Genomic DNA, 19,932 nt, shown 5'->3' on the forward strand with positions numbered 1-19,932 from the left:
TTTCAAGAAGAATGAGAAAATTGCAGCCCGGGTAGGAGGGTAAATGTAAGACAGAATACGTATAACACATGCCATATGTGGAGCTCTGGAGCAGGGTGTTAGAAAGCATAAAAACAGAAAGTATTGCATCAACCAAGAGGCTGTGTTTTTAGAGACATGCTCGGGGTGCACTGGCCTAGCAAACGAAAGGCCCTGGGTTCTCTCCCTAGCACCATGAAAAAACACTATCCAACATTTGAAAAAAAATTTTTTTTAATTTAAAAAGTAAAACCTTTTAAAAAGTCTCTGCAGCCAGGGTTTAGAGATGAGGGCGTTAGAAGTGGCAGGAAGATTACTCCTCTGAGCTGGATAGCCAATTTGCCTCTAATTAGGCTACAATGGGAGCAGAGCAGAAACTCCACTGCATTCTGAGGAATTTGCAGCTGTCTTCAGAAAGCCCTGTCCAGCAGCTACTGAAGAAGACATTGGATTCCTCTCAAAGCTCTTTAAATGAAGAAAGCAGCTTATTTATCAAGCTGGTTTCCATACCAGTTCTTCCCAGAGTTGGAGCCTGTGAAACTGCCAACCCTCCAAGTCTCCCTTTTTGTGCACTGAATCTCAAAATCTATCTGGCTAAAAAATATACTCTGACATAGCATTTTTGGAAAAGAAATTGCCCGAACCATATTTGGCCGTACTATGCAAAGGAGCTATGTCTAACCTGCTTCCTGAGGGCAGCATGCACCCCCAAGGTAGGTATGAATGTGGCCCTGCAGAAAATAATAAACTTTCATAGAACATTGTGAGATTATTTTTAGGAACCAGATCTTGCAGTGTTTTGTAGATAACAATGTTGTACCACAACATCAAACATGCTTGTGAGTTTTAACTTGGTGTGGAAAGTGGAACCAAAAGAAGGAGAGGGTTGAACTACATAAACATGTTCCCATCCCACAGGTAGACATCCCACAGCTGCCTAGACAATTTCCTAGCTTTGAATAATTTCACCTTAGCAATCCTAACTGCAAGGAGTTGGTTATATGCCTACCTAATGACATCATAGGTTAGGGTGCAGAGTTTCAGGGGGCCCAAAAGACCATTTAGCAAACCAGTGACTATTTAATATACCAAACAAAAAAGGGCTTACTCAAAGGTTAGCTAGTTACTGGGAAAATCGAGGCTTAATATAGGTACCCTGTTTTTCCATCAATGCCCTATACATGGTAATCTTATGTCAAATTAAAATGAAGATCAATAACTTACTTGTTCTAGTTCTTTGCGGAAGCATATTTAGTGTTCCACAGAATAAAAATCTTCCTCTGAAGTTATGTTTTGAGCTTTCTTTCCTTAAATAATTTTATTACAAGTCTTCTTTTTCATTGAAAATACAGAAGTATAGTATAATTGTGGGGTTCTGCTGAAAGGTAGAAGTCTGATGCTTCCAGATAGCTTCTGAACTCGGTATATAGCAATGGCACTACCTTTCTTATCGGGGTCCCCTCTGTCAACCTAGAAACTCTAAGGAGCATCACATAGCAAGCAAGGAAGATTACAGGCCTGGCCCTCTCCTGATAAGAAACCTGTTCAGCAAGCACCTGGGGATTCCTGGAGATACCCTACCCTATGTTGAGGAGTTCCTAGCCTTCAGCAAATAACCTTTAATTGTACCTAGAAGTTCTTCCCCCACCCATATGATAATTAAGTACTGTGTTTTCCTTCTTATCATAGGACCCTGTGATACTGCATGTAAATGAGGTACTCTACCACTGTGTATAGACAAGTATCCAGGAACCTCTGGCCTTAGAGAATTAGACATGTTCACCCACAAACCCCTCCACACTGCCCAAGGTTTATAAATAAAAGCTGCTGGTTTGATCCCTTATGCTCACGCCATTCCTCCACCATGACTGTCTAAGACTCCATTTATTCTGGGGAAGAATTGCTCCTGGATGCCCAGAGCTTGACTACCAGTTAAGGCAGTTATGATGGAGCTACTCCATTGCCACTAGCCCAGTGCTGACCGCTGGCAAAGCACTGCTGGGCCTCTGTCTCACTGGACCTGATTGACGGCTGGTTCCCACATACATCTCTAGGGAACTGAGCACCTTGGGAATGAGAATGCATAATTTATATTTCAATGTAGTACATAAAGCTGCAAACTGACAGTTAGAATGATGACCCCCAAAGTGAAGAGTTTGAATGGAGAGAACATTGTATCCTGGCATAGAAAGGCAAGAAAGGTATCCAAGAAATTAATAAGTTAAAGCTTGGAGTGACCTGACCCTCTAGCATAAGGATCAGTTGGGTAGAAAGTGAGGGTGCATCCCAATTCAGGTAAAAGGACCCAGCCACAGTGATGATTTTTTCAAAAGTAGACGGGAAACTTCAAGTGGTCTGTTTTGGTTGGCAGCTAGATTTGCCATAGTGGTGACAAGGTGATGACATGCTCCATGAATTAAAATATCAAACAGTGACCCCGAAATAAACACAACACAGTGCCAAGTTAGAGTGAATTCAAAATGCAAGTTTCTCATCTGTACCCCACCATCAACATATGATTTTAAAAGGCCATGCATAATATAACTAAGGGAGGTACAGTGAAGGGAGCAACAGAATTTACCAATGGGGAACTGTGGGCCTCTAGGTCAGCTTCCCCTTTTGTAAAATGAGTAGTTGATCCTGCTGTGGATGGAGTCTTATAATTTGTGAAGATTTTGCCATACACTGTTACTAGAAGATCAAATATAAATGTTTATAGACTGCCAAACAAAGGCCTGGGCTACTACTGAGTAATCAATCGTTCACCACTGTACCTACTCCACATTTTATAAGAGCCTTCGTGATCTAATTGCAATGTTTTCAAAGTATCAGTTGGTTTTTAATTTTTATGAGAAAGCAGTAGTTTAATAGAGAAAAATATTCAGCTAAAGATTGAGAAACAAGTATTCTCTCAAGCTTCAATACAGAGAAAAATTGGGTCTTATCATGTAGTCCCAGGTAGCCTGAAGTGTAGATCAGGCTGGCTTCAAATTTAAACTTAGAAAGGTCCACTCTCTACCTCCTGAGTGCTGGGATTAAAGACATGTGCCCCTATACATGGTTCACATGTTTAATTTTTACTTGAAGCTAGAACGAAAATATATAAAATATGCGACATGATGAGAAAGATGCTAGCTATAAATAGGTAGATTCATGGTAGACACATAGAAAGTTTTCCTACAATGACCAATTTAAAATGAGCTCCTTGAATCAATCACATACCTCAGGATCAGAACCACATTCAGACTTCATGCTTCGTACTTATAGATCTCTGCCTGGGACCCGCTCACTGAGATTTTTAAGTCAGCTGGAGGGTGGCTTTGAAATTGCCAAATTCACAAAACATCCAAGAGTGCTCTCCCCTCCTCCCTCCCCCCTCCTCTCTCTCTCTCTCTCTCTCTCTCTCTCTCTCTCTCTCTCTCTCTCTCTCTCTCTCTCTCTCTCTCCCTCTCTCTTCAAAGGAAGTGGTCATGGACAGGACAAAAAGCTGGATTTCATCATTGGAAATGAAAATAAAGCACAAACGGGGTAATCATCTAGGAATAAGGGCATGGCCATCAAGCACATGCCTGGGATCATAAGTATGTGGATTGAGGGAAGGCCCTTGGGCATACCTGGATTGAACTCCCTCAGAATATATGCATTACGTGTCCATATGAGTCAGACACTGTACTGGTCATTCAGGATTACTAACTCTCTGCTAAGTACCTGTTAAAACTCCAATTGTTTCTTAGTTAAGTCTGTGCCCAGAATAATTCTGTCCCCCCCCCCCAGTGATTCCCCCAGAGGAGTGCTCTCAAGCTGTAGAAGCAGAGACAAAGAAAAAAATGGCAGGAGCAGGGGCAGGGGCATATTTTCAGAAAGAGACTGCAGCTGGAGCAAGGTGCTGTGGCACAGACCTTTAATCCCAGCACTTGGGGAGGCAGAAGGGGATCTTTGTGACTTCAAGGCCAGCCTGGCCTACAGAGTGATTCCAGGACAGCCAAGATAATGCAGAGAAACCCTGTCTCAAGAAAAAAAAAAGGAGTGGGGGAACTGCAGCTGAAACTGAGTGCTTTCTCAGGCTTGAAGAAGCATACAGAACTCACGTTATGTGCTTTCTACCTTGTCCAGTTTGTGGCTTGGAAGAGTGGTGTGAACAAAGTCTTCCTAAAGAAGAACCTTATCTTAGTGCCTATCACCCCAGCCAGGGTTAACTACAGGGCAATAGCCTCAGAGAAGAACACCCTGTGAGATGTTGAACTGCCCCCGCTCCAGTGTCTTGCTTCTGGACAGCAGGACTCCTGCCAAAGCCAGTTTTCCCAAAGTTCTGCTTGCATGGTGGTGCTTGGATGGTACAAAGTTCTGCTTGGACCCAGATAAAATCTCTAGGTAGTCACTTGAGACCCTGTAACTTTGGCCTCACCTCTCCTACCCACTATACTGTTTCCTATTCAAATGATACTAGGTAATCTCCCCAAAATGGTTCGCCTGTTACTTATTTTTTCTGGACCCAGTTTAAATGCGACCTTTTTTCCAGAAGCTGTGACTCTATCTGTGAGAAGAACTTCTTTTGACTTCGACACAGCTCTCTCCACCACTTTCCCCACAGCTAGATGTCCATGCTTGGCTACACATTTTATCATCCAAGCAGAATAAACTCTTTGAGGCAAAAGATTGGTTTATGTTTTATATCTCTTCTCAGGGCCTAAGGCAGTGCCTCATTGTTTACAGAATGCAATGTTTCCTTTTTCTTTCTTTCGTTTTGTCTGTATCAGGGAATTCACTTTCTGGTCTAGTATTCTTTTAACATAGTGGCCAACTACAGATTTTACTCACAGCCATGTTAATGAAGCAGGAACAACTCTAATGTGAACTTAGAGGCAAAGTGCCTTTAGTAAATCTATAATGTTTTATGCAAGGTCTTTGGAAGAGTCTAGAGGAGAGATAGGCTTTCTCATGCCCTTCTATACTCCTTCCATAATCTCATTCCAGCAACTTCACCCTACCAGATGTACTTCAATAGCACCCCACTCTTACTCAAACCCACTTTGGCCTTTTAGTTACTCTAGGATCTTTACTTCCATAGTCTTTCTATACTTGGCCCCTCCCCATATTCTTTCAGGCCATTGCCCTGGTTACAAAATGTGGTCCTCAGGCAATTTTAGGAACTCTAAGGATGCCTGGTACTTACTCAGAGTGCTAATCCTAAATCATGAGCTCAATGTATTTACAAATAATACACAGCCTGTGATATTTAGGGAAGCTTAAACTAAGTAACAGTAATTTTCAGGCCAAGTATAGTACCAGAGTTTCACTTGCTGATTCCTGGATTTATTTTGATAAAATACTATGGACTTTGATGTTTGAGTGACTTGTATTTATCGAGGGAAAATATCCAGTGACTTAAGCATTGCTGTGAACACTGGAAATATGGACATCATTTGCTATTTGAAATGACCCTAGCAGACTCATAGCTCCATTTACGTAAGAAAAGCAGGGGCCAATGAATGTTAACTGACTTGCCCCAAATCATCCAGTTACCTTGTGGCGCTAAGGTTCTACTATTGTTCCGTTCAGTAGAAAGCATATATTCTGTGAGTTGTGCCATTCTATTCCCTAAAAGAAAACCCAGTCCATTCTAACTGGTCTGCTACTCCAAAACAGAACCCACTAAGATGTAACCTCAGAAACTTCTTACATTCTTAAGCAAAAGACCACCAAAGACACCATCTTATTTGGTTTCCTTTTCTTAAAGTGAGCACTGACCTAGCCCATCACTTATTACTAGCCCAAATCATTATGGCATCTGTTTATACCACCATCACTAAAATCAATTCTTTTTCAAAGCAAATAACAACCTAAAATATGTTAATTTCATGGTTTCGTTCTAGAAATTGGGTTCGTGATGTAGTGAGGTAAAACCAGATGACTCCAGATTTTATAAGTATATCTCATCTTATATTTTGGTACAATGCACATGAACTGGCAAAGACTACCAAAGCAAACCACCTAAACAAGAAAGGGTAAGATTATTCCACAACCAAATAAACATCTATGCATTTCCCCTTTAAGAATTTAAAAGTCACATTTACTCATTCAACAAACATTTATTGAGCACCAACAACTGTACTAGGTGCTAAGAAATACAACTTGAGCAAGATAAACCAGGCTCCTGCCCTCACTGGATATGTTTTGCTTTACAGTTTAAATGATCTTGCTAAGTATGTGATATTTGACGTTCTGTAATAGACTTATATTTTATTTTTGGAAAGTCACAGTCATAGAAGGCCTCTTCTAGAATACTTTTAAATTTTCTTTATGATAAAATTGATAGAAATCTTTAAGTTAGAGAGGGAAGATCAGCAGTCTCCAGTATGGTTTCAACAAGCAAGTTGATGATCAAATTGACTGTCCAGCAGTAAGTTGGTGGATGGTGGCCAACCAAGGGGGCAAGTTTAGACCATTCTGTTGCGCTTGTGGGATGGAGAGTCTGTGGTGGTATCATCAAACTGGGCCGAGGTGCGCTTGCGGATTCCCCCACTGTCCAGGCTGAGCGCCAAGTCTTCTGAGCCCAAGGGGTTCGGATCATCTTCAAGGAAGGTACTTTTCCGACGCCCACTGCTAGCAATACCACCATCTTGAGATGGGGAACCAGGAGCACCAGACCGCATGCTGATGCTTGCCATGGCACCATTGAGGCCATGGAGGGCAATGGCCTCATGGAAGGGCTGCAGGTCGACGTCCACAGGTGTGCTGGACTCAGTGGCAGCAGCCTGAGTGGAGGCAGCAGAGGGTGGCCTGGGGGACGACCAGGTGGTGCGTGGCGGAGGAGGGGTGGGAGGTACTTTGCCACAGAGGAAGCTTATGAGGTCTTCCCTGCGAATGGTGCTCCTACCCTTCTTCGCCCACTCCAGCACGTCTCTCACACGACGCTGATAGCCAACCTGGACGCCCAGTTCAAAACTTCGCTGGTAGGCATCCCCGCTCTCTTTGTAGAGGCTGGTCACGGCCATGGCTGCATTCTGGAAGGGGTCCCACATAGAGAGTCCTGGCTCTTGGCACCCGGAATCTTTGTAGAGCTGGGCCACGGCAGTGGCTGAGATCTGGAAGAGGTGCCAGAGCTTCTGCCGCTCGATCTTGAGCCCCGTCACTTCGGCAGCCGCCTCCTCCTGCAGCTCCGGCGACAGCTGCTCGCCCTGCTCCGCCTCAGCAAGGCACTGGCGCTCCCACTTAGAAAACCAGGGCTCTGTGACCTCGGCCTCACAGTCCTTCTGCTGTTCCTCCATCCTTCTTCTCTTTCTCCAGGCCCCGCGCCTTCCTCCACTATTAATCTCCGCTGCTGACTAGGGCGGCTGCTCCCTCACTTCCACCTCCACCTCAGCTCACCTCTGGCTCGGGGTAAGGGGGGCTGCCCTCTGACTTCCGTGCCCGCGGGACCTTCCCGGGCGCCGGGGGGGCCCCGAGAGGCCAACTGCTCCAGCGAGCACCGCCTGAGGTCCTGGTCCACGCCCCGCCCCGCCCCGCCGGCCCGGCCCCCCCGCCGCCGGCGACGCGGCCGCTCGCAGCCTCTGCGACCGCGGAGATAACCCGGCCACCGCCGCCGGCGCCGCTGCGCTGCCCGCTTCCGGGCTCACGGCTTGCTCAGGCTGTCCGCTTCACAGCGCCACGGCCTCACCGCCTCCTCAGTACAGGCCTGGACCGGTCGCTCAGCCCCTGCACCCGCTAATGCCGCGCTTGCTGCACTAATGGCTCTGAGGTGGCCCACTGCAGCGCACCCTCCACTCGGCACTCGCGGAGCGCGGGGGCTCCCCTTTGCACACAGTTTTTGGGGGGACTTGTCTGCTCTATCCAAATGAGCTGATGAAATTTTACATCCCGTGTTGTCACAGAGGATTGTGGGGCAACTTCATGCTGTCTATCGCATCTAGGGCGCTGATCCAGAAAAGCTGAGGGGTACAGTGCAAGGACCTGTCCCCTCTGTGAATTAGACACGCGATACGGACTCTTTGGCACTGCCTTCCACACTTGGAAAAAATTTGTGACATGAATCACACAGTATTTTGTAGAGAGAGAAAAAGGTCATACTAGAAAAGTGCCCCCTTCTCGGCCTCTTGAGCCTTAGTTACCCCAAGTGCCCACTGAGGTGGTTGGAACTAGGTTTTTGCAGAGCACTGCAAAGCACTTGAGAAGCCCCCTGCTGTCCCTGCACAACACTTGGGAGCTTGTTGCATACTTATCAGATTCTAAGAGTGATGGCCAGACCTGGCAGATTTCCTTAGTCTTCTTATAAAGAGTTATATCATTTTAAAAATTGGGGTGGAGAAGGGGTTCTATGTGTTCCACTTGCAACCACTCAATACCCTAATATTAAGAAAAGGAGGGAAAAATAATTGAAAGCTCAAACAGAACTTTCTACTGCAGCACAAAATTCAGGTTCTTTTTGCAAAGTAAAATAAGAATTGCCTAATTTCCGACACCCTAAAATTCCAGCCAGTTAAAATGCAACACCAAACTACGCTACAAAGATATATGGGAAAGTATTGACTTTTCTCTGGATTCAGTATCAGTTCCCATATTAATGTAGACAATTCCGTTTTCACTGCAGACAATTCCAGAACAAACAAAAGGAGAAATTAAGACTGAGCCAAGAATAACATCAAATGGGGGAAGAACTAACATGTAATCATTTTTTCACATTTAGGGAAGGAAAGTTAGAATTTTGTAGTTTCTGTCATAGAACATTTGTTAAGTAATCAGAAAGCCTTACAAGTATAAGTTTCAATCTTCTCTTCTAGGAAAATCTTTGATAATTCTTAAGTATTAGAATTAGTATGCCAAATAAGATAATCAAATCGTTAGGCTTTATCATCATCTTTAAAAGAAATACATGTTTCTAAGTTAAATCTAAAAGGCAAGAGGGAGGAGGAAAGAGAGGGGGAGGGGAGGAAGAGGAGGGAAATAAGGAGGAGAGATTGTACCCTTTCTCTGCAAACTGGGCTTTTCACGATTCATTAAACCTTTTTTCCATATGTGTAATTGGACTCTTCTCATTTACATAAACGAAGGATGAGGCAAAAGACCTAAGATCAGCTCCCCAAAAGAGACATGTTTCTCATTCTCCTACGTTAGAAAGAATATATAGCTATGTACGTATTGTAGAAGTGAAAACCCCAGGAAGGCAGAAGTCTCTTTACTTCCAGACACCACCAAACCTAAAACACTTAGTGGCTGAAGAATCAGCCACAGACCTACTCGGGGTACCTTACAGCTATTATCAGAGGCACATGTTTCTATTTTATTTTTTTTTTCTAAGTGAAAAGCTTACACTATAACCCCCGCCCCTCCCTCCCATTTCTGATTGGGTTAAAAACCAAGAAGAAAGAGTGCAGTGTCTTTTAAAGAGTGCAGCCCTCTGCTTGGGCTTGAGTTGTCTGGCTGGTATCCTCCATTCACTTGGTCTCAGCACCTGATTAATTAGTTAATTAGTACTTAGGGCTGACTAGCCCCCACTTGGCAGTGCTCATGCCCTGACAGTGAGCTGTTGAGTCCAGCACTGAAATCTCTGTCACACACCCTAATTATTATCACCCCACTACTTTTAAAGCCATTCCACCAAATTATTAAAGACAGAGTTAGACAACTCTGTGGGCATATATTCTCTCTGAGCATTAAGGATGGACTTAATCAGTATTTTTCACTGTTGTCCTGACACGTTTAAATAAAACAATTAAATGGAAAAATTCTAATTCAATTAGCCTTCAACTCTTTCCATTGGGGGGAAATGATTTTATACAGAAGAGATGTTAGATGAATCACATAAAAATGTTAATAATCAGTTTTCCAGACACGACACCAGAGAGCATGCTTATAGGACATACTTATCTGAGATTAGATTTTATCAGAGATACATCTGAAATGGCAAACAATAAAAAATAGATATAAAACAGAGAGATCATTTTTACTAACTATAAGAAAATGGTGCTATTTATGTGTATGAGGCTGATGTTTAAAACCTTTACATAGTTTAGGAATGAGTTTCTATAAGGAAAAAAAAAACATTCCTTGGCCTCTGCGACATCCTTCCATAACTTTGATGCTTTGGGTAAGGTTAAATAGCAACTAGAGAAAAATAGGTTTTGAAAATATTAGGCTACACACCTAAAAGATTCGACTTTTGGCACTTCTTGATGTACCATTACTGAAAGGGGACAGGTATATCAACGATTTCCAATATTATTTGTGGCTATTTTTACCTGGTAACAATCCTTATATATCAGTACAGTGGGTTGCCTGCAATTGTAAGAGCTAAATGGTACACAAAACTGGATACACAACCTCACAGACCAGTAAATGGGTTGGACTGAAAGCAAAAGTAAACACCAACCTTAGGAAATGAAAGAAGTTAAAAGATAAGTGTTAAGGACCTTATTCTTTTTGGAGAATAAAACAAGATTTAGTAGCTTTCCACTTAATTTAAATGAAAAGAATCACTACCTTACATATTGCAGTGATAATGTAATGGGGAAAGAAAACAAAAAAGTCTTTGTACAAATGACACCTCCTATAGTTGTTGTGAAGAAACTTTTCCCCTTGGTATCTGCTAACAAATTCTAATTAATGCTGCACATTCCTTTACTGAAATCATTTAATGCGGAACAAGGGGGGTAAAAAGAAATGCTGAATGCTCGTGATTGCCCTGTTAGAATTATGGGAGTGAAAGCCTGGGGCCCCAAACTTACTGTCTATTAAAGCCAAGCTTTGAAAAAGAAATGCAACCTACAAAAGCTGTCAATCTCCCTTGCCCCTAAAGCCTGGGTTCACATGGATTCAAGTGACAGCCCTCCTCCCCCATGCACAATACATCAATCTGTCTCTCCCACAAGCACCCACAGCCCATTGTGCTGGCCGCAGGTGCCTATTATGGCACCCATGGCTGCCTCCCACAGCTCCGCCCCTGAGAAACAGGAACTGCAGACAATGGAGCCCTGTGGGAAGACAGAGGTGGGTGTTGGGAGGGATAACAGACAGATGGTAAAGGGTATAGGGTAGTAAGGTAGTTTCAAAACAAATGTCAAAGATTCAAAATTATTGCTTTCATGTGCCCCCACCCCCATTCTGAATTGCCTTTGCTTTTCCCGTCTGCCTTAATTATGATGACACGTACCTGGGAGGATGAAGATTTCATCCCCTTTTTGGAAGGTGGTGGAGAGGATGGATGATGACCTTCAGTTATCTACTGTTTCGATGTACTTTCTGGCTTTCTCAAGGTCACACACAGAGTGAAAGTGTGTGGGACACTAACTACTAGGCCATATGCAGAGAGACAGGACTTGTTCTAATTTTTTGCAAGCTTTGGTCTTTCCTTTCTATCATAGTTTGAAGTGCCATAAAGAGGTAAGGGATATAACAAGTAGTTACATTTTGTAATACATTTTTGAAATCAAAATACTAGGAAACATCTTTCAAATTCTGTATGAAGCAAATGTAAAATGTAATTTCTTTCTGAGAAGGAGATAAAAGAGAGAGAAGAGGTAGATTTACTAATACAAGGACTAAACATATTTGACTCAGCTTCACTTCCTGTTTCTGACATGTTAAAGTGTGAACAAAATTGCAAGAAATGCTAATGTCGATTCATATCAAGTGGTATTACTTTTTAAAAAGTACGCTTTAGACACTTCATTTTGTAAACTATTACTTGTCTTTGGCCCTTTTAGTCTCTTTGTGGTAAACTAGTTAACGAGAACTACACAGAAGAATTAATACATATACCAAAACACATACATGAATTCATCCAGACATTTTGATTTACTTGCTTTTGCCCTTATATGGTCATCTCACTACATAACCCATTCCTATTCTCAAGACTATTTGTCATAAACTAAAGCCAACTTGAGAAAAAAATTTATCACTGCTATTACTGTCTCAAGCAAAAGTGACCAAAAAAATTTGGCACAACTGTTAAGTCATGGTAAAGACAATTGGTGACTTGTTGGGATGGGGGTACCCACAGAATGATGCCAGGGATGAAAACCAGCCAGTTTTGCTGAAGCAGACAAGAGGGTCTTGGTTTGCCGTCAAAAACCACAAACTGGGCTTTAACTAGGAACTGTCAGAGATCCAAGTGAGTTCCTGGCCAAGGAGAGCTTAATTAGCAGAATTGGTTTGAGTTTTTTTTTTAAGTACATAAGAAAAACAATCAATATGCTATGAAAGAACACAGTGGTCTAACGTAGCACAAAGCTCACTATTTTTTATGTATATGTAGTTATTTTGCACACTACATTACCAATTGAAATTTAGAATTTAAACATCATTTTTGTAGCCAATATTATGGCATATTTTTGTAACCAATATTATGGCATATTTTTCCTTGTGTATCTTTTCAGAAAGATTTATGCACTTATTACCAGCTAGATATATAAATCCCACCTCTTTTTTGTATAAAGGGTAGTATATATATTTTAAGCCTGGTGATGATTAGTCCATATCAGAACATTAAAAAGCTTGTAGGGTATATTTTTCAAATATGAGTCACTTTGAGTCAAAGTTAGTATTTATAAAAATTAGGGCTCAAGTCCAAGTATAGAAAAGACAATAAGTTGTCCATTCTGTTATTTAGCTGTCAAAAAGATCAAGACACTTTGAAGCTATTCTGCTTTCTATTAACAATTATTGCATTGGGCATTTTAATTCAAATACTCAGAAATTAGTAGATCTAAGTTTAATTATCATTTAAATGGACATCAGAGAGATAAAGGAGAAAGTCACAGATAACTCACAGATATGCTCTTTGTTACAAGTGCTTTCTTGAAGCCATTTTTTCTAGAAAAATGTGTAAAGCTTTATATTTATTGGTAGTTTGTAAAATTTCTATGGCATCACAAATATCTAGAGTTCAAAAAAAAATTGGCAAGGCTTTCCAATTTAGCCATGGCCCATTATTCATATTTCTGAGATCTTACAAAAATGTCATTCCTTAACTCATGTAACTGGCTACAAGACCCCAGGTTTTAGCTGTAAAATTAGATGACATATACAATCCTTTTGCCTCTGATCCAGCACCGAACTCTTTTACTTTTGAAATTTTTCTGTGATACTAAGTCTATCAATTTGCTTTTTGGTTAGCATTCAAACTAATAGGTTTTGCAATGAATACACACACACACACATACAGAGAGAGAGAGAGAGACAGACAGACAGACACACACACACAAATATATAAATTTTCTTATTTATTTATTTTTTTTCTTTATTACTGATGCTATGCCCTTCCTCTCTTGCTGGTCTCCTTCTCACCTCCCAAAATCTCTCCTGTTTTCATGCCACATATATTGTGACTTGTCTTGTCCCACCCTCCCTCCTTCCTTTAGATCTCTTCCTCCTCTGCCATAGTCACATTTCTACTTTTATTTAATATAAATGTGAAATATGAATTATTATATTATATATTATATATTACAGATTGATTGACGATTATACATATGAGAAACAACATGATATATGTATGTCTCTGAGCATGGCTTATTTTGTGTAACATAATGATCTCTAGTTCCATCCAATCTCTGCCAAACATCATTAATTTCATTCTTTACAGATGACTAAAATTCCATTGTGTACATATACCACATTTTATCCATTTGTTCACTCATTTCTACTTGGGATGTGTAAGTATCTTTATTGGTATGCCAAATTAAAATCCTTCACATACATGCCCAAAAGTTATAAAGGTGAATCATAGGGCAATTCTATTATTAGTTTGGTTTTGCTTGTTTATTTTTGTAACTTCCATACTGAGGAACAGTTTGCATTCCTACCAGTGAGGTATAAGGCCTTCTTTTTTTCCTCATCCTCATCAGCAGTTGTTGTCATTTGTTTTCTTAATGATAGCCATTCTGACAGGGCTGAGATGTAACATCAATGTGATTTTAACTCACATTCCCCTAGTGCCTACAAATGTTGAACAGTTCTTCCAAATATTTATTGGATATTTGGATGTCTTCTTTTGAACTGTTTGTTTAATTCATTAGCTTGTTTATGGACACAATTCCCATTGTAAGCATATGCCACATATTCTTTATCCATTGTCTCATGAGAAGTACATATTCGTAATTTACCTATCTTAACAAGTTCTGCAACAAACATGGGAAGACAGGTATGTCTACTGTAAGCTTTAGTTATACACTCAGGTGTGGTATAGCTGTATCTATTTTTACTTTTTGAGGAACCTCCAAATTGATTTCCATAGTAGCTGTACTAGTTAACAGTCTATTATCTGCACAGTGTCCAAGGGCTTCTTGTCCCCTATGTCCTCCTCAGCATTATTATTTGTCTGTTTTCTTGATAGCCATTCTTAATCAGGTGAGACAAAACCTCAAGGCAGATTTAATTGCATTTCCTTGATGAATAAAGACATTAATTTTTTTTATGTGTGTAGAGTTTTATTGGAAATGTCGGTCTGGGAATCGTAGTATATATATATTTGTAGTATGAGTTCTAAAAAATTTGAAACAAGAGACCATGAATTTAAGGCAGTTCTGGACTACATAAAGAGATACTATTGAGGCAGGGTCTGAGGGGGAGAGTTGGTCTAATTTGACCATTTGTTGATTGCATTATTTACTTTTTATTCTAAATATCAATCCCTTATTTAATGAATACCTGGCAATCACTTTCTCCCATTCCATAGGCTACCTCATCACTCATTTAGTCTGCAGAAACTTCTGAATCTAATATGATCTCATTCATCAATTCTTTCTCTTATTTCCAGAGCTATTAAAGTCCAACTTAGAATATTATTAGCTATACAGTATTGTAAGGTGTTTCCCTGTGCTTCCTTCTAACAGTTTCAAGTGTGTGGCTTCAAACTATACTATAATGCCATAGTAATAAAATTCGGTGTGGCACCAACACAAAAGCACTTATGGAGAAAATGGAATAAAATAGAGGACCCAGAAGTAAGCCTATAAAACTATAGCCATGAAAATCTTGAGAGAGCAAAGAAAAATGCATATTTGAGGATTATCTGGCCTCTTCAACAAATGATGATGACACAGCTAGATATGCAAGAGGACAGAAACTTTAACCTTTTCTCTAGGTGAGTACAAAAGTCAGCCCAGAATAGACAAACTACACTAATGTAAAATCTAAAATTTTAGAATTGTGGAAATCCATTTGAATAGGAAATGGGACATCTATATCAAAACCAAAGATCTAGGGATCATCATGGAAGATGGGGAGGAAAGATTATAGGAGCCAAAGGTACTACAATGAAGCTGTTTCTGAACAGGATGGGGAAGTGTTACCCAGGAACTCACAGCAGCTGTGGTGTCATGCACAAAACTTACACAAAATAAATCCAGACAAAAATACCACACCTTGCTAAGGAATTTTAGGCCATTGGTGGCTGCCAGGAGAAGGAGATACAGTTTTTTGAAGGGATGTGCCCCTTGAAAGGCCAGCAGTGCTCCTGTTAGATGGCCCTAGACCCATGCACACACTGGTACTAATAAGTAGCCTCAGCTGGTCTAAAAAAAAAATGAGTACATGTAATTGAGAAGGAATAATGGAAAAAGCTGTAGGGGAGTTGCAAAGGCAGGAAAAAGATGGCTTTGATCAAAACACATTAAATTCATGTATAAAATTCTCAAACAACTAAAGAAAAAGAAACTCCATTTGATTTTGATACAAGAAATATCCTCCCAGTGGCACTCTTTGAGTGTCATATAACTACTTTTTCCTGTGTCCAATCACATTATTTGGTCTTGCTATGAATTATATTTATAAGGAACTTATTTTTGAAAGCGCTGCTTATTTATTCAATTTTAAATTAAGCTTTTACATTTTACATTATTATAGAATCACATTAAAGTATAGGAAATGATAGGGCATATTGAGAAATCTTATGGACTTTCTACCCTGGCAATAATACCTTATAAAACTATAGACAGCAGACTTCTTAGATCTGTCACAGAGCCTTACTTCCCACCTTGCTTCAATGCCTTGGGGACTCCACCTTTTGGTATGGCCTTAGGGGCCCGTAGATCTTTCAAAATGCTCCTCTCAGCCTTCTCTCCTAGCCCATCTCCATTCATTTGTGTCACTCTACAACCAGCAGAAGCACAGTCTACAAAGGCCACCACAGCCACCATTTGCCTTGGAGACATAATGGGCAACAGCAATCAACAACAGCGCACCCACCCAACAAAGACAAGAGCAGATCCACCAGGAAACAAAAGTAATAAATCCAGATGTCTAGATCCAGGCTCATACACGAGAGAGAGCGAGAGAGAGCGTGCATACAGACACAGACCCACACACACACAGACACACACACACACACACACACACACACATGCACACACAGACACACACACAAACCCAACACAAACAAAAATACATGCAAATGGTGCATGCCTGTAATCCCAGCACTCAGGGAGGCAGAGACAAACAGATATCTGTGAGTTTGAGGCCAGCCTGGTCTAGAAAGTGAGTCCAGGACAGCCAAGGCTACACAGAGAAACCCTGTCTCAAAAAAAAATGAAATAAAAAAACCATGAAGAGCCTAGACAACATGCCTCTTCCAGAAACAAGCATGGATTGTGTGCAAAAGAATTGGACAAAAGACTGGAAACATTTCAAAGCATGAAAATAGAATTTAACAAAGAAATAGAATCACTAAATAAACTCAAATGGAAATAAAACTAGAAAGTAAAAACTAAGGATATTAATAAAAAAAAAAGCCCTTAGAGGTAAGAATCACCAATAGATTACAGTAGATTACAAGACACGGAAGAGAGAACTTCAGGTCTTTGAAGAAGTAGAAGAAAAGGATACTTCAGTCAAAGGAAACACTAACTAAAATAAAAATCCAGACACAAAACATCTAGAAATCACGGACACTAGGAAAAGACCAAATCTATGTATGATAGGTATAGAGTGAGGAGAAGAAATCCAAAAAAAAGGTACAGAAAATATTTTTTAACAAAATCATAAAAGATGCCCCCAGTCTACTGACAAAGATGCCTTTTAAGGTATAAGAAGCATACTGAACACCAAATAGACAGAACCAGAAAAGATAGTCCCCATGACAGAATAATAAAAATACTAAATGTACAGAACAAAGAAATGATACTAAAAGCTTCAAGGGAAAAAGTAACAAAGGCAAGCCCATTAGAATAACTTGAATTTTTAATGGAGGCCCTGAAAGCTAGAAGGCATGGATGAATGTCCTATGATCTCTAAGACACCACAGATACCAGCCCATACTACTGTATTCAGCAAAACTACCAATCATAATCAACAGAAAAGGAAAAATATTCCAAGATGAAACCAAATTTAAGTAATTTCTGTCTAGCAATCCACTTCAGAAGACAGCACAAGTAAAATTTCGGTTGGAAGAATACACACACACACACACACACACACACACACACACACACAAACACACAAATCATCAAGAAATAATCACAAAAAGTAAATGAAAAGATGGGGTGGAGGGATTCCCACACCCCAACAATCAAATAACAGGAATAAAAAGAGCACTGCTTATTAGCTTATTAATGGTTTTCAATATTAATAGTTTCAATTTCTCAATAAAAAAAGACACAGAATAGGGGCTGGAGAGAGGGCTCAGCAGTTAAGAGCACTGACTGCTCTTCCAAAGGACACAGGTTCAATTCCCAGAAACTACATGGTGGCTCACAACCATCTATAATGTGATCTGGTGCCCTCTTCTGGCCTGCAGGTGTATACGCAGGTAGAGCACTCATGTACATAAAAATAAATAAATCCTAAAAAAAAAATCAGGATCCATCTTTCTGTTGTATCCAAGAAACACACTTCCCCATCAATGATACACACAAGCTCAGGAAAAAGCATGAGAAAATGTTTTCAAAGCAAATAGAAGAAGGACGCTGTGTAGCCAATTTTAATACCTGACAAAATAGATTTCAAACCAAAATTAATCAGAAGAGATAGAGGAAAACACTGCAATCTCACTAAAAGAAAAATTCACCAAGGGGATATTGCAACTCTAAACATTTATGCACCAAAAACAGGGCACCTAAGTTTATTAAAATACAACAAGACTACAGCTAAAATTACACCTTGACCCTCACATGCTGTTAGTAGGTGACTTTAATACCCTACTCTGGCTAGACATAGGTCATCCAGATAAAAATAATTAACAAAAAAATAATGGCATTAAATAACACCATAAATCAAAAGGACCTAACAGACATCTACAGAACACCCTACCCAAACACAAAATAATATACATTCTCTGTATCTCATGGAACTTTCTCCAGATCTGACCATGTAGTACTATACAAAGTAGTCCCAATAGATAAAAGAAATTGAAATAACCTTCATTCTATCAGACCACCATGGATTAAAGCAGGATATAAACAACAACAGAAAGTATACAAACTCATGGACAAAAGCATTGTATCTTCTTTTATAGGCAGAACATGTTTACTTAACTCATCTCTAACTTGTGGGGTTTTAAAATTATATTTATGACTGAAAATAACAACATAATGAATACCTTTTATTAAAAGCTTTATACCTGTTATGCCTCAGTAGAATAGATTTAGAGATACAGAAAAGCATTTAATGTATGTATATGTATCTTTCTCTTTTAGATATTTTATTCATGCATATTAATTACACAAACTAATGAATCCCATTATGAGATTTTTAAGACATCTATATAATTCACATTGATCATATTTACCTGACTGTTAATCTCTCTTGTTTCCCTTCCCTGCCTTCCACTGATAGCATTCTTCTTCCTAGATAGTCTCTCCTCTACTTTCATGTATCTTTTGTGTGTGTGTGTGTGTATGTGTGTGTGTGTGTGTGTGTGTGTACATGTGTATGTATTCTATGTGTGAGCAGGTACCTGAGGAGGTTAGAAGAGGATATCAAGTTGCTGGGAGTTGGACTTGTAGGCAGTTGTGAACCACCATGTGGGTGCTGGGTACTAAACTCAGGTCCTCAAAAAGAGCAGCAATATTATGTATTATATTACTATTTATTATACTAGAGATGACATTATCAAAATAGCTTATGTGATGTCTGTATAATATATTATATTACATAATGTATAACATATTTATATAACATATTTATAAAATATACAAAAACATATTATTCATTATATATAATTATATAATATAATCCCTATTATATATAACATATTATAGTGTATTATATACTATATCATCTAATATCACATATAATGCATTATGTAATATTATTATTTTATTACCTAATATATAATATGAAATAGTATACTAAATACAATATATGTGACTATAAATTATATATAAGGTTTTATAGTATAAATATTTTGTATGTATAATATATAACATATATAACCACTTAATGTACTGTTATCAAAGTAATCTCCTATGATCAGACAATAAGTTGTTTAGTTGTGAAAATTACAGATGTAAAGATGAGTTTAACTGTGCTTCTGAGTGAGTAAGCACGTATGTGTGTGTGTGTGTGTGTGTGTGTGTGTGAGAGAGAGAGAGAGAGAGAGAGAGAGAGAGAGAGAGAGAGAGAGAATGCTTTCCAGAGATTCCAGAGCCAACTACATGTGTATAAAGCAATATAGAGACAGAAACAGAAAGAAAGAGACAAAAAAGATTTATTTTAAAATTGGCTACAAAGTAGCTAGCAGTCAACAGACTCAGGTAAAAGCCAATGAAGTAGATTGAGTTCATAGGTAGTCAAGCTGGTGGCAGACACACACACACACACACACACACACACACACACACACACACACACACACACCATATGTGCATATAAGCATGTTTAATGTCAGGAGTCAGTGAAGTATTTAGAAACCAGATCAGTATTAATTGTATTCTGTCTGTTTACAGTGGTAGTTTTTGAAAATGTACCAATTTACTGGCTTTG

The 19,932-nt window shown here is 39.7% G+C and overlaps 1 protein-coding gene across 1 annotated transcript; it reads right to left on the reverse strand.

The window, feature by feature from the left end:
• Positions 1–6,093: 6,093 nt before the first annotated feature.
• Positions 6,094–7,495, reverse strand: HAPSTR2 (HUWE1 associated protein modifying stress responses 2). Its single transcript, XM_084790820.1, has one exon. The coding sequence runs from the start codon at positions 7,284–7,286 to the stop codon at positions 6,456–6,458; it is 831 nt and encodes a 276-aa protein (XP_084646946.1). The 5' UTR covers positions 7,287–7,495; the 3' UTR covers positions 6,094–6,455.
• Between the last annotated feature and the right edge of the window lie 12,437 nt (positions 7,496–19,932).

Source organism: Acomys minous (genome assembly GCF_964271855.1).
Source record: "Acomys minous genome assembly, chromosome: 7".
Lineage (NCBI taxonomy): Eukaryota > Metazoa > Chordata > Mammalia > Rodentia > Muridae > Acomys > Acomys minous.

Coding starts and splice junctions, on each gene's coding strand:
- HAPSTR2 (XM_084790820.1), bottom strand. CDS start 7,286: ATGGAGGAACAGCAGAAGGACTGTGAGGCCGAGGTCACAGAGCCCTGG.